This window comes from Molothrus aeneus, chromosome 6, assembly GCF_037042795.1.
Source record: "Molothrus aeneus isolate 106 chromosome 6, BPBGC_Maene_1.0, whole genome shotgun sequence".
In the NCBI taxonomy this organism is placed as follows: domain Eukaryota; kingdom Metazoa; phylum Chordata; class Aves; order Passeriformes; family Icteridae; genus Molothrus; species Molothrus aeneus.
The window spans coordinates 48905061-48921008 of record NC_089651.1 but is presented as its reverse complement, the minus strand read 5'-3'; the positions used below and the strand labels follow the sequence as shown (position 1 = coordinate 48921008).

The window sequence follows — 15948 nt, the reverse complement described above, 5'->3', positions numbered from 1 at the left end:
TCAGGCTGCTGCTGTTTTCTTGATTACATCTTCAATTTCAGTCTCATTGCCTTAACTATCAAACTAAATCTTGATTGAAAGTCTTGATGTTAGGCTGTGCTTTATTATCATACTTTGCCCTTGAAAGTGTTATTCTTTCTTTCCTGTTTCTCTTGGAGACCATTGACAGATGATAATCTTACTTTTAAATTATTTCTTGTCTATCCACTTGGTACTGTTCCTTCCATCATGCTAACTTTCTGCCCATAACATGTCAGGGAGGCTCTTGGCAGGGTTTACTTCATTCTGTTGGGCTTTGGGCTTTGGATTTTGTTTAAAATTCAGATGAAAAATCTCAGTGCAATAATATTCAAGTACGTAAATAATCCTTAAGTTAAAAATACCCTCAAAACAAACAAATGTGTTATTTGTAGTTCTGAAAGCATTTCTGTATTTTTCCTTTCTGCTCACTTTATCCCTCAAGTCTCATTTCTCAGTTGTATATTTCTTGTTTTGTATTGCTGGAAAAGCAGTACTGGAGGACTTTGGGGAGGCATTGAGCAGCAGTTTACACAAACACTTCTGAATGAGAAGGGTTGTAGTCATAGGTGTGGATGCAGAGGTAGAGCACAGCAGACAGGGCTGGAGCCCCTTGATCTGTGTGTGTGCACAAGGCAAAACATGCCATTAGCACAGGAGCAGTGTCCTTGCATGTACCTGCCCCATACTGGATTACAAACAGCAACCCTTGACACTCAGTCTGCTCCTGTTCATCCTCCAGTCTGTATAATATGCTGATTTTAACATGCATTGTTACTGTATAACTGTGTGGAGCTTAACTTGGGGCTTTGGACTCTGCTGTGCCCTTATTTTCTCCTCAGCATAATATTCCTGTGGGTTTGTGTAACCTGCTTTACACCATGTCGCTTCTTTGCTCTGTGAAATTTTTCTCAAGTAACATTTCCAAGTGCATCACAGGCAATCTTTTTTGGAGGGGGAGGGATCAAATAAAAAAATTGTCCAAAAAGGTAGTTAGAAGAAAAAATTAAAAGACTAGCAGTGATGGTATACCGCAGGCCTGGAATATTTTAAGAACTTCTATAGTATAACATATTTAAGAGGGAACTATGACAGATGTTACAGAGGAGGATAGCAGCTACTTTTATGTGGTAGTACATGAAAAAGCTGTTTATACAATGAATGTGCACATGGTTATGAGTGTATTTCCCATATCCAACCCTCAAGAAAGACTTGAAGATACCTTGAGCAATGTAGAGTTAACTAAAAGTTAACTTTTCAGAGAGAGAGCAAGGAAAATACAAACACTGTAATAACAGCTACAAAGAGGGATGAATAAGACTCTATTTGGGCAGTGTCTTAAAAATGCATTGTGAAGCTTTGTTACAAGGAGCCACTTGAGTGTATGTGGATTGGTCTTTTCCATAGCTTTGAAGCTTTTATGCAGTTTTTATGGGGGTTTTTTGTGTTGCTTACATTCCGTGCTTCTCTCTAATAAGATATTGAGTAAGCATCTTTAAATATCTGAGGCTGTTCACACCTTTTTCTTCTACTAATCTAACATTTTATTGTCATACCTGTTACAGATTTTCTTTTTTGCTCTTTTGTGATCTGTAGTTGTTTGTTAATTTAATAGATACTGAAGTATTAATATTTTTTGTGATTTTTAGATTTTATATTTTTTGAATATTTCTGATGAGCCTGTTCTGGGGTATAGTCCTCCAGCTACAATTACAACTTTTCATGTGCATCTGTGGAGTTGTGCTCTTGATTACAGGTAAGTAAAATGTAAGTGTGTCGCTTGACACTGCAGCTGTATACTTAACTCTTCAGGAATATTCAAGTTTGCATACTATGAATAATAGTTAGGCACTTTTGGAAAAAATACTTAACAGACATCCTTTAACTAGAAGGAATTTAAAGTAGGATATGACTTGCCTAGATCTGGGAAGATGGAGTTAGGTAATCTGTAAGGCTTTGAGTGAACTTGAGTGCAGAGCACTAATTTGTTTTTCCAATTTGTTATTAGGCCCTTGTTTTTACCAGTCAGATCTCTCCTTACTGTTGAAACTTTCAGCATTTCCAGTAGTGTTGCAGTAGATAAATCCTCTTCTACTCTCAGGTATGATTTAAATTATTATGAATCATGTAAGCTCCTGTAAAACTTGTAATGCCTGTCTGCTTTTTTGACCTCAGAAGCTTTCATGTTGTATAAATGATCACACTGGTTTCCGTCTTTTGAAATACACTTTGCTCACATGTAATCCTTCTGTTTTATTAGGTTAAATAATTTTGTTTATTTATACTTTTTAGTTAGATTGCTTTTTTTAACAATGAGCAATTCTGCATTTTTAATAAGATTGCAATGTCCTGAAATGAAGTTATGTCTATTTTATGAATTAGTAAGACCTTAAGATTTCTTATAATTTGTTACTTGGTGACAGTGTTTTAATTAATTGAATATTTAATGACTCATGAAAATATCTGTAACTTCTAATAATTTTCTTGCAACTTCAGTTGAATATTCATTCTGTTTTACCTGTTGTGTTGTGAAATACCTACCAAGTTGATTATTTCTATTGATAAAACCTTTTAAGTGATCTTTGAAACAAATGTTCTGTTAATTTTATTTAGAGACAAAAGACAAAAATACAAATAACTGTTAAGGATTAAGGCATTATTTCTTATTCTAGGAAGAATCAAATATATAAACTGAAATGTAAAAAATATATAATTAGCAATGGGGAAAATATCTTGCAGTGGTTAATTGTAAATAGATATGAAAATTATGAAAGGTTAAAGTGAGGAGTTTGAATTTAAGATATGCTTGGTATATTTGTGTTTTAAAATATTTTTTATATACTAATTTCTTTTGACTTACTAATTGCCCAGCATTTCTTTAAGCATTTTTATTTCATCTTATTTTTATCTCTTAGGATAATTTTAGATGAAGCTGCTTTGCATTTGTCTGACAAATGCAACACTGTCATGGTGAACCTCCATAGAGGTAAGGATGGTTTAGATGTGACTAATCAATTGCAGAGCCTAAAAAACCAAAATTACAGGCATATTCAGTATGCATAAAGGTTATTTAAGAAGAAGACTGAGAAGCAGCAAGTAGAGTATGAGAGAATAGTGTAATGTTGCTAAAAGTCTGAGTGCTCTGGTTTGGATTTGTGAATCCAGAAGTATGTCAGAGAAGAGCACCTTGAAATTCCTCTTGTTACAATTTACTAATGGGTATTTGAAAAAGCATATGTTTAAAAATCTGGAGTTTCACAGAAGGAAATTTTCATAGAAAAGAGATCTCATGAGATATATATTATAAATAGTTGAACTTGAAAGGTGCTATATGGCACAGAGTTGTAGGTTCTGAAAAGAATCATACCAGCTGCGTTGATCTCATTGAAATAATAAGAACCTTTAAGGACTGAGGAACTAGAATCAATATTTACCAAAGGAGTTGGAGAAATAATGAAACCTTGTGCCCACAAATGTGTACTTAGCTTAGGTAAGAGATCTCTAGTAGGGGACACAGTAAAGGTATGCCTGTTTTGTTTAAACAACAAAAGAGGACAAATAAGTTATTAATGGCACTGAAAGATTAGTACAGTATGAACATGTGTTCTCTCTCACTTCAGCTAAAAACTAGAATGTTTAGTCATTCAGCTCCTGTGTGCCTTGGTTTCTCTAACTCACACAGATGGGATGAAGGTAAATATCTTAAAAGATTACACTGCACACAGATGGTGGAAGTGGGAGTGATACATTGGACTGAAAAGGTTCAAGTTCTTCATTTGAGTAGCTGAAACTTGAACTCTGAAAGTAATCATCATAGAAGAAGGAAATTCAGAGATATAAAAGGCTTTGATTCCAGCTCATGCTGGTTTTAATGGGTTTATAACTGCATATATAGGGTTTTGCTATTTTCTTAGTAATTTTTAAAATGATCATATTTCAGATTATGTTCGTGTTATGGATATGGGACTGCTGGAACTAACCATTACAACAGTAAAATCTGATTCTGAGGGAGAAAGAGTAAGTATTTAATCACAAACAAAATAAAATGTAAAATCTTCATGAGAGATTGTGATTTGAAAATTACTTTATTATACTTAAAATCAAAGAAGGTTTTTCAGTTTACTAGTATTTTTTAACTCATTTTTGACTAGTTAAGTAAAATAATTTAAAAATAACTGTGTATATGTCATTTTTATGGAGCGTCAGGATAATTTGAAGTTTGTTCTTGTTTTTTCATTGTTGCTATCTAGACTAAACCTCGTTTTGAGCTGCACTGTTCCAGTGATGTAATCCATATTCGTACCTGCTCTGATTCGTGTGCTGCACTAATGAATCTCATACAATATATTGCAAGTTATGGTGATTTACATCCACCTGCTAAGACAGAGGTTAAACGTGGAGTTAGCAAGCCAAAAATGAAGGTATAGAATGGCAAAATGATAGCAGCTTAACTTTCTGGTTCTTGGTAATAATATATTTTAATTTTAATCCCTATTCTATTTACAAATAATATGAGATTTTCTGCAAAGAAATTGTATCAAATTGTATCTAATTGTACCTAATTTAAAATATATTTCAGGGTTAAAATAGTATTTTTTTTCCTTCTTTGGTCACTACATATTTCAAAACATTATTCTGTTTACCTCTTGTAGTTTTTTCGTATCTAAAGAAGAAAATTCCATGACATACATAAACTGTCCAGGTACTCAGATCTAAATACCCTGAACCATAATGTTCTAACGTACTTTATGAATCATCCAGCTTGGTGTTTCAGATCACTTGACTGTTTAACAAGTTAAGGGTTTTTTTTCTCACAGTTTAAGAGCTGTGAAGCAAGCTGTTCTAAGAAAATCTTCTTTGACATTTGTTGTTTTTGAGATGTAACTATGTATAGTTCCTCTCCTACAGGTAGAGACCTTTAGCCAACCATCTTCCCACGGACCAGGCCTTGCTGAATCAGAGCAGCAGATTTTACGGGATTTGATGAGTGATGCCATGGAAGAAATTGAGACTCAACAGACTGCTTCTGCCATCAAGCAAGAGTCTAATGGTGAGAATCTCCTGAAGGCATACCCTACTGATAAAGTACAACTTTTCTGGAAAGAAAGTGGAATTGAAAGTTTTGTGTATGTAGAGATGCTGCAATAAGAATGGGAGCAGGTACTTAGGATGTCTGAAGTCTTCAAACTATGGAACAGATTCTTGCTTTTAATAATAGTAATGCAGAAGTACTTTGAGATTCTAGTCAAATACACATTACTGAGGTACTGAAAGCAGCAGGGAAGAAATCTGTCTCTGGGACTCTATCAAGACCCCAAATTCTGTAGGAGTAGAAGTTAGTATGGAGGAATAAAGACCTCTCTTCTGTATGAGAGAGAGGTCCAGGAAGAAGGTACAGTTTCAAGTCACAGGAAGAACTTTTAGCCATGAAGAATTTTTTCAATTAGCAGATAGAACAAGATAGTTGATTTTATCACAGGATTATGGCTTCTGTATCATGACTAGAGTGTAATTCAAGTTTAAATTTGATAAGGATTTTGTACTGCACGTAGATTTCCGTTACTATTTCCGTGATCTCTGCTCTTTTTTTCTGTGGTAGAGGGTGAGCAGTCACTGTGGTACTGAAAGGTTTTGATGCTGTGGTCTTACTACCAGAATAAGAAACTTGAGAATTGTATATTATTTATAGTAGGAATTGATTCAAGATATAATAAGCAAATTTCCTTGATATAATTGAAGTAGCAAACATGAGTTTACTTAATTTTCATATTTTGTAAGGATTTTTCCACTGAAACATGTTTTTTCTCCACCCTCCTTCAACTCCCAGGAGTTTTAGATGACAAATCTCAAACTCAGGAGCCATCTTGCTCAGATCTCTTCCTGTTTCCAGATGAAAGTGGAAATGTCTCACAAGAGCCAAGTCCCACTTATGCTTCATTTACTCATCACCTGATAAGTGAGGCCATGGGAGATGTTCCAGCAGAAAGTGATGATTTCTGCATTCTTTTTGCACCTAAAGTTGCTGTTGCTGTAAGATCCTTTGAAAATTACTAAAAAAAAATCTGTATATAAACTGAATTAGATAAAAGCTTATGTAAAGCCTGGGTAAATAAGATATAGATTTCTGTGACTGCTTAGTGATACTTTTCTGTTTGGAGGGAATTCATGATTGTTGCTGTTAGGAATGAGAGTAAGTATTTTCAAATAGATATGATTTTTCTATATCTCAACACTATGTAATTGTTCTCTCATCTGAGTGTTACATTAAACATTGGCAGTTTTCCTACATTTTAGTCATGTTTAATCATTGTCATATCAACTTAAAATAATGGCATGGTTAGGAAAAAAATGTGTTAAGCAAAAACCAGCATTTATCAAAACAGTAGCGTTGCACATCTTCTAATCTTTTGTTCATTTCTCTTAATCTAAGCTTTCAGTGTTTCTAAGGATCTAAAATCTTTGCCAAACCTCAGACATAAATTTTTGTGTCACTTTACACCAATGTCTGTCCTCTGCATGTTGTCTGGTGGCATTCTTCTTAATAGACAGAAGCAGTTCTTGGGTCCCTGATTAGAAGCTGCATTTTCCCAGTTATAGTTGAGCTTGTTTGTTTCCAGAAGTGCTAATAGGGTGGCCTGGGCTCTTCTGTGGTTTTCTGCTTGCTTTCAACTAGTACTTAGTTTTGTTTATAGTTTGGGTGGGGAAGTTTTTTTGTTTTGGTTTGGGGTTTTTTATTGCTATTTTTAACTACTTCACAGGTTCTGCTTTTTTCACATGCTTTTGTCTGTAGTTTATAAGAAACATTTCTAAACTGATCATGTGTTGTATAAGCTTTAGAAGACAATACAGAAAAGTTTCCTTTTCATAGGAAGGAATTGGACATCTCAATAAAGATGATCTCACCTTCTCAATGCTGTATGGTTTTTTTTTTAATTAGGAAAAAGAGGAAGAGCCAGTTATAAAAATAATGGTTGATGATGCAATTATCATAAAGGAAAATCATTTCAGTCAACCTATAAAAAAAACGGATACAAGCAAAGCTCCACTTCATTTTCCTGTTCCTCTGGTACGCTATGTTGTAAAGGAAATATCTCTTATTTGGCATCTTTATGGTGGAAGGGATTTTGGGACTGCACCACCAACTTCTCCAGCTAAAAGTTTCATGTAAGTGTTTGATCTAATTATGTGGTTAGAAAATTTAGAAATTATTTATTTTCTTTTGATTTGGAGTAATCTTATTATTCAATCTCAAGTCTCCCTTGCTTGCTTCTTGGCTCCCTTCTCACAGGGAATCAATCATAGAATGATTTGGGTTGGAAGGGATCTTAAAGATCATCTAGATTCTCACTCAGTTCAACTCCACACATCAGAGTGTATTTTTCCTGTATCTTAACCTGGACAAGCTGGGTTTGATTTTGCTGATTTTTGGAGCGGGGTGGAGGGATGGATTTCATTTTAGGTAATATTGGTAGTCAAATTTTCCTAAAGAGATCAGGACTTAAGGAGCATAAGTGTAAGATGTACAGGATGTCATGTGAGCTAGAGAATAAAATTATTACAGCCGAAACTAAGGAAATGTTTTATGAATGTTAATTTGGTGGGATGCATACACCTGGCATTCTGCTTAGATGTGTTTTACTTGAACAAAAAGAAATTAATTAGTTAACAGTAATGTAATTTCAATGGTTTTTTTGAATGTAATTAAAAGAGTAAGAAGTTACATCTGGTGCATTTAGTTGTAGATTAACAGTGAGATAACTTTAATCTGCAAAAGTATTTTTCCTTTTAATTTCCTCAGAAGTCCCCATAGTTCTCCTTCTCATACACCAACAAGGCATGGAAGGAATACAGCATGTGGAGGAAGAGGAAGAAACCCAGACTTCCTAATGGAAATACAATTAAGCAAGGTGAGTAACAGAAACAGCCTCAGCTGCGACTCTCTCTGTGGATATCTTTACATGCTGTACTCCTTTGATAACACCTTTCCATTAGAGTTCAGTACTATTTCTTTCAACAATATCTACATCTAAGCAATCACTTTGGTGATGAATGTAGAATTTGTTCAACAAAAACTGTTAGTTTTAGCACAGTATTTTTTTCTGAATAAGCTTGTTTCTAAAGATGGAGGATATCCATCACAATATTCTTAAAAGCTTTTGTTTATTATAACCAAGTTTTACAACTGCTGTTCTGTATTCCTCTCTTTAGTTCCATTCTGAATAGGTATCCCTGATATGAAATTAGGTGTTCCAACAAAATAAGCAAGACATAGATATTTTGAGAATATTCAGTGTATCAGTTTGATAATTGGGTATGAAATAACATCTAGTTGTATCAGAGTATTGTTTCTGTGTTTCCCCTAACATATTTACCACCCTTCAGGCATAAGTATCTTAGTTGTTTTTAGGCTGTGGTTAGCTCTAACGTAGGAACTAAATGATTTTTTCTGGTGCTGTGAATAATATTGGCAAGGAGTTAAACATATTTCATGTTAAATGGATCAATAACAGAATCTTTTTAAAATAAGATGTTTTCAAATGTTTCCATAAATATGAAAGGCATTAGATAAAAATAAAGGCCTTTTTTATAGTCTATGTGCATTTCTGAAACTTAAAATTCATCCCATTAACACCTCAAGCTTGCCAGAAATATGTGATGCTTAGGGTAGCATTTTCTAGAAAAAACATGACATTGCAATAAACAAAAGGAGAAAGGGAAGCATTTAATATTCCACCTGGAAAACTTCATATGTAGAATGATAGCTGTCTCTCAATTTGCAGACATTTAATGAGAGTTGGTGTTAGCACTGAAGCAGTATAAAGGTTTTTTCCCCTACTTGGATCCCTAACTTGGTACACGGCTGAGCAGTAATGTTTACAGGAATGAAGGAGAATAAAAGGTGCCACAGACGGTGTTGCCTTGGGGCTCAGCGCGGGGCCGGCAGGGGCCGCTGCCGCTCTCTGTGCGTGCCCAGCAGCGTTCACCGCCGGCCGGGATGCGCGGGCTCTGCGGAGCAGGGGATGATGGCCTGTGGGTCACCACAGCTGGAAATGAGAGCTACATCAAGGGGTGGCCAAACGAACATAACTTGGAATTGAAGAAAAATGCTGAATGAGATTTATGTGGAGTCACTTGAGAAGTCAGTTGGTAGGGAAGAAACATTTTTTTCTTAAGTATTAAAGGCTGCAGGATTCAAGAACTGCAAGGTTGTCTGGTACAGGCTTCACCATAAAGTAAGAAAGATGTCAGGATTGAGAGGAAAAAGCTGAATCAATGTTAAAGAAAGTAAAATTGATTCCTTATCTTACGTCAGTAAAATTTCCTTATCAAGGAGTCAGTATTCTTTATTTTGGCTTGAATTTGCATGCTAAAATACAAACAATTTTGGAACTAGAAATTGGAAGATTTCTACTGCTAGATAAGTAAAAACCTGAATAGTGTTCAGAAATCTTAATAGTATTTCTGTAAATTTAAAATAGTAGACAGTTTAAAAAGTTCTTATATGTGGTATACTTCCCTGATTTTTGTTTATTTTTTTAAAGAACTATTCTGCTGTTAAATGGTGTTTATCAATGAAGCTGATTGTGCTGGTTTTCTTTCATTTTAAAAGGTGAAATTCCAACATGAGGTGTATCCTCCAGGTGGTGCAGAAGGTGAATCTTGTCTGTTGGAGCAGCCAGTGTCACGACAAGTTTTTATTGTTCAAGACCTGGAGATCAGAGATCGCTTAGCTACATCACAAATGAATAAATTTCTCTATCTCTACTGCAGTAAGGAGATGCCCAGAAAAGCACATTCAAACATGGTATAGCTATGAAATGTTAATTTCTTACAATTATAGTGGTAGAATTATCATTGTGGGGGCCATGTGCACTTCTGATCTTGCAGAAGCAGAGACATGAGCTCGTGCAACGTTGAAGTAATGTAATTTGTTGATAGTTATTTGCTTGACTCTTTGTGGATATTAAGGCTAATTCAAAAGTCAGTTTGAATGTCAGCATGTCAGGTATTAATGGGTGTGAGATTGTTAGTTAAAAAAAACAGATGTGCAGGACTACTTTGGTACCTTTCACAATTTCACATGCAGATTTGTATTTTTATGGTAAACAGCAGTCTTACTGGTTCTATAAAGGATTTAGGGATTTAGTAATTTTTTGGGGGGTTTCTTTTAATTTTATTTTTTTATAACATTCAGAGTAAGTTTTCATTCAATACCGTAATTGCTAAGTGGAATCATACTAGTACAGAGATTTAGCAGTAAATGTTTTTCCTAGCTGGTGTTCTGAGATTTAATAATTGTGAATGTTAGTGCTTTTATTTGTCTTGTTGGTTTTTTTCAGTTAACAGTGAAAGCTTTACATGTCCGTCCAGAGTCTGGCAGATCCCCACAGGAATGTTGTTTACGTGTTTCACTAATGCCACTTCGCCTCAATATTGACCAGGTCAGTTGTGCCAGGGCAAAAAATAAAATAATTTTTTCTTTATTGAATGATACCTGGGGTTTCTTTTAACCAGATACTTTTAGCCATCGTGCATCTTTTACATTTTACATTTTCTTGGTGTGATACCTTTTTTATTTAATCTTTGGATCTCTGTTGTTTCATTTATATCCATGCTAGAACTTGCTTTCTGCTCCAGCTATTACAAAGACAAATTTTTTTTTTTTAATTTAAAAACTAAGAATATCTTAGACAAAACTATTTTCTCAGTCAGTTTTCCTCCTGGAACTTCTGATAATCTCAAAGGGTTTGGAGTCACAGCTTTTAAAAATAACTACTTACTCTTGAATGATCTGGTTTTGTTTGTTCATAAAGTGACTTCATTGTTTTTAATTTAATAAGATTAATCATTAATCCTAAAGTGGCTCACAACATGTTGGTCAAGGGCACTTGACACTTGAGAAATGCTTCTGTAACCTGAAGTCTTTGTCTTGCTAGCTACTGCAGTGGCAGGAAAAGCAGAAATTGTTTACTTTCTTTAGCAGGGCTTTGTGCAAGGTATTTTTGATATATTCAAGAAACACTGGGGTTTTTCTAAAGCAGTAAGAGCTCTATATGTTTGTGCTGGGAAATGTGAAGTGCAGTTAGAAGCATTTCTTCTTTAATTTGTCATCTTCAGAGAGCTATGTGGGGTTTGGATTTTTTAGGAGCATAATTAGGACTTCCATACCTTTTCTTTCTTTCAACACACATTAGAGACCAGGTTTTCATTTCACTCTTAGCAAAACTGAGCTCTGTGTAGTGTGCAGTAATTTTGTCTAGGAAAAAATGGCCTGGAAATGCTGCCATCTAGGGAGGAAATATGTTCCTTCTTGGTTACTTTTTATGTCTTTTATGTTTTGTACCATAAACAAAATTCACCTTTACAACTTCTATGAAATTACCACAGCTTTTTTGGAAGCATAGGGCAGCATGCAGTTATTAGAAATACTTGTTATTACTGCTTAAGCTGTTAGTTTTATCAGCTGGAAGTCAAAATGGAAAAGAAAGTCCAGTTGTCATCAATGATAAGATGAATAAAGCACCAGTGTAATGCATCTGTCTGAAAAGCAAGCTGGGATGTAATAGCTTTATGGCATTATTAAGACATGAATACCATAGATATGAATGACTTTTAATGAAGCAGAGAGGAACCCTGATTTGTAATGATTTGATTGACTTTCACAGTCCTAGAGAGGAATATAAACTATATTTAAATACCTTCTACTGCAAATCAGAGAAAAGTTTATAACTGAGTTCTGGAACTCAGTATTGGAACAGTCTCAAAAATGAGAGTAGAAATTATGAAAATAACCCTGAATTTTTAAGACCAAGCTAGATAGATCATTAAATCCTGTTATATGGAACAGGGTGCAGAGGCTAAGAGGGTCTTCTGGTTTCTGTCCTAGATTTCTTTGTGGTTTATACATATGTTAAAGGATCAAAAAGAAAAAAGAAAATTTTGTTTCATATCTGCATAGAAATAGATCTGGAATTATAGATAATGTTTTTAGAGAATTAGGTCTTTGTATTTATTTTAACTTGATTCTATTTTACTTTTTGCTATTAGGATGCCTTGTTTTTCCTGAAGGACTTTTTCACTAGCCTTTCTACAGAAGTAGAACTCTTAGTTACTCCAGATCCTGAAGGTATATTTCTTAAAAAATCTAACATAAAAGTGCTGCTTCTTTGTCCTTTAATTTGGGTACATGTCTATAAATTCACATGTGAATCTTGTGTGTATAAAAACTTGTGTTGGGGTTTGAGCACTAGTGTTAATGACTGATTTTTTTTTTAGAACTCAAAAGCCTTTGATATTTAAGCTTTTTATTTTAGAAATATGAACAAAGGTCTTTGACACCCACAATCTTAATTTTCTAAAAGGAGGTTGAACCAAAATTGGAGGATATTTAATAAGAGCTTCTGGAAAAATTGAGGGCTGCATATGCTACTGGGAGTTATTATTAGATAAAACTAATACTTTGTCCTGCTTATTTATAAAATTGAATTCTGTGTTAGACAACTTCAAGCTATTATTGAAGCAGTACTTCTTATCAATTACATTATCTTATGCAAAAGCAGTATATATTGAAAAGCACATTTCCACTATTAAGTATATTTGGATATTTCTTAGCAGCTATACTTTCTTTACCTATTCCTGTTGGGGTGTCATGCTGAAATGCATAGGTGATGAAGCACTCACAGTACTGCCATTAGAACCAGATACTTTATTTATGCTGATGCACTAACCTCAACTTCAGCTGCATGTAATAACTTCTATCAAAAACAGAGAGAATCTAAATATTACCCTGCTAATTCCTACTAATAAGCATTAGAACTTACTAAGGATGCAGTAATTGTGTAATACAATCTCTGTGTAATCACTGTGAAAAATATGAATCACTTTACTGTGTGTAACTTCTTTTCTTAGTCAAAAAGTCTCCTGGTGCTGAAGTTACGTGTAGTTTGCCCAGGCACGTCAGCAGCCTTAAGGAACCAAGTCCAGTCATTTCTTTTGCATCACACAAGCAAGCAAATGAGAATGGCAGCATTGATTCCATGGATGTGGTTAATGGACAGGATGATCAGTTCTCACAAGAAACAACATCGTACAGTGATCAGCCAGTATTTTTCAGGTAAACTTTTGTTACAAAAAATTTTAAGAAAGTGTGGTAATAAATTATTCCAGTCCTTCAGGCAAGGTGCATTTTTTTGTTTATTGGCTGCTTGTAGAAAGCAAATATTGCCCACAGAATCATCATTTTGTAGTTTGCTTGGGTTTGGGGTTTTTTTTTAACATTTTCACTTGGAGGATTAGTAACACATTTGCAAGACTTTAAAATTTATTACAAATGCTGACCTGAAATAGATGTAAATAAACCAAGAAAAGCTGAATTTGCCATTGTATTTTGTACATTTATTCTGAAGTACTAACACCGTAACAGAAAGATTTATGTTTTACAGAAAAGGGTATGATATCCTATTCCAGGAGAATGGGAAACCATGAGTTTCTTTTCAGAAGGATAATTTCATTTCCTTTTCATGTTTCTCACTATAATATTTCCTTTCTATGTCCCAGAGAATTTCGCTTTACATCAGAAGTTCCAATACGGCTTGATTACCATGGCAAGCATGTCTCAATGGATCAGGTTTGTGTATAATGCTGATACTATAGAACAAAATCTTGATGCTGTTTGTTTTGCTCTCCCCTCCCTGCTCCCCATGAATGGGGGTATATTTTTATGCTCCCTACTCATTAACGATGCCATTGTGACAAATATAAAACACTTCCCCCCCGCCTTAGTTTTAGTAAAGCTTAACCTTGTTTCACTCCTAATTGGAAAACTAGGGGTGGATACCCCAATATGATTAATCCAGGATAGAACTTGAATGTCACATTTGTGAGCTCCATGGTTGGCTTGAAATCATAGTGTAGAGCTGCAGTGCCCCTCAAAGTATGATATTGCTGCCTGATGCCATAATTGTGCATTTTTATTTTATTTTTTCCTCATTGATGCCAGAACAAAATATTGTTGTTTATTGTCCTTGTTTCCTTTCCTTGCAGTCTAGTAATATATAGGCCTCAGTGGCAATGGCAGAATTTGTTACAGATGAAAAAAATGCCCACGGTTCTTGTTAAAATGTGCATTCTTTATCACACTGAGTTTAGAATCCGACATAAAAAAATCCTGTTTGCACACAAGACTTGTACTTTATCATGGCAAATCAGTAAGAAAATATGGAAAGCAGGAGCCTCTTGAATTTGCCGAGATATCAGAAATGAAACATGAAATATGGTAGCTTTAGAATGCCTGGAACACACTAAAGCCAGAACTATGTTTGCATAATTTATTATAGTTTATTATTTCTGAAGAAGCCCTCCTGTATCCAGGTATTTTTCATTGAGTAACAGGTTAAGCCAAGTTTCCTTTTTTGCAAGTTTCCATGTAACATGATTCATAGCACTGTGACGAGTCACATTTGGGAGACTGGGAGAGAATATTTAGACAGAATACTTGTAAGTAAGAGTTGAGATGATGGAATTATTTCTCACAGGTTGTATGGGTTGAGTAAATGTATGTGATAACAAAATATTTCACTTACAGGGAACATTAGCTGGGATTCTTATTGGGCTTGCTCAGTTGAACTGCTCAGAATTAAAGCTGAAGAGGCTTTGCTATAGACATGGGTAAGTTTCTCAAAATGTAGATCAACACTGCTATTGCAAATTTGCAAATGTAAAGCAAATTTCCTCTTAAGATGCCCTTCTAAAATCCAGAATACTTTTTGATTCTAGGTTTTTTTCAAATGTATATAATTCAAGAACGTCTGACTCAGAACAGAATTTAATATATGTGCTATTCTTGATGATAAACTTTCATTTTAGTTGCATGTTCACTTCCTATGGAACTGGATGTGATTATGCAGTTTTGAGTTTGTTTTATGAAGCACGTACAATTTAAATACTTGGCTTAGCCAACAGCAACAAAAGACATTTGATGAAGCTTTCCTTTTGTTTAAATGACATCTTTTATATCAGTGAATAATGAATGCATTTATCTTATTAGGAATTGTTTAATTAAAAAAATTAATCCTTGTATTTACTTTAGTTTATTAGGTGTGGATAAATTATTCTCCTATGCCATCAGTGAATGGCTTAATGATATAAAGAAAAACCAGCTACCAGGCATTTTGGGAGGAGTAGGGCCTATGCATTCGCTTGTGCAGTTAGGTAAGTTAATTCTTACTTTTGTTCAGCTACCTATGAATGTGTTTGTTTCTTTAAAAACCAGAGAACACCTCTCCCCTCTCAAAAAACCAACACAAACCATGTTGACTCTTTGTTTTCACTTCCTTTCAAGGCATTCTGCATATGTTAGAGAACTGTCTGACTTGGGTATTGTGTCTTCATTTTCAGTGCAAGGTCTGAAAGACCTGGTGTGGCTGCCAATAGAGCAGTACCGCAAGGACGGTCGTATTGTCAGAGGCTTTCAAAGAGGAGCAGCTTCTTTTGGTACTTCCACTGCCATGGCAGCACTGGAGCTGACAAACAGAATGGTTCAGACTATACAGGTAGAGTGTATTACTCCAGAAGTTAGGTGTAAAATGAAATGAAAAGTGTGTCTTGTAAGTGCTCTGTATTAAGCTAATGTCTAAATGCTATAGATTTAAGCTAGGGAGCATCTACTAAAAAGAAAAGGCAGCTGTATAAATAGGAAAGCAGAGACTGGACAAAGTTTGCAGCAGTCTGTGAGGTGAGCACTATGGTATCAAATGCAATGGTTAGAAAACTCTGTTAAAATACTGCTGAACACGTAAGCTGCTGCTTGTTTCTTAATGTCTTTAATGCATTGCAATGTGAAGTTTAATATGAAAATGTTCAGCTTCTCTAAAAAAATCACTGATACTGAGAAAGATGAGTTCTTTGTTGCATGTGTGTTATCCAGTAGTA

At 34.8% G+C, this 15948-nt stretch overlaps 1 protein-coding gene across 1 annotated transcript in view; it reads left to right on the top strand.

The window, feature by feature from the left end:
* Positions 1-15948, top strand: part of ATG2B (autophagy related 2B) — a 45050-nt gene that overhangs the window by 23069 nt on the left and 6033 nt on the right. The window contains exons 24-40 of the mRNA XM_066552937.1: positions 1668-1774; positions 2027-2119; positions 2934-3004; positions 3959-4035; positions 4269-4439; positions 4927-5068; positions 5846-6048; positions 6956-7182; positions 7817-7925; positions 9629-9823; positions 10359-10460; positions 12067-12145; positions 12928-13132; positions 13576-13645; positions 14603-14685; positions 15107-15228; positions 15415-15569. Coding sequence (XP_066409034.1) covers positions 1668-1774; positions 2027-2119; positions 2934-3004; positions 3959-4035; positions 4269-4439; positions 4927-5068; positions 5846-6048; positions 6956-7182; positions 7817-7925; positions 9629-9823; positions 10359-10460; positions 12067-12145; positions 12928-13132; positions 13576-13645; positions 14603-14685; positions 15107-15228; positions 15415-15569 — 2211 coding nt within the window. The remainder of the gene's footprint in view (positions 1-1667; positions 1775-2026; positions 2120-2933; positions 3005-3958; positions 4036-4268; positions 4440-4926; positions 5069-5845; positions 6049-6955; positions 7183-7816; positions 7926-9628; positions 9824-10358; positions 10461-12066; positions 12146-12927; positions 13133-13575; positions 13646-14602; positions 14686-15106; positions 15229-15414; positions 15570-15948) is intronic.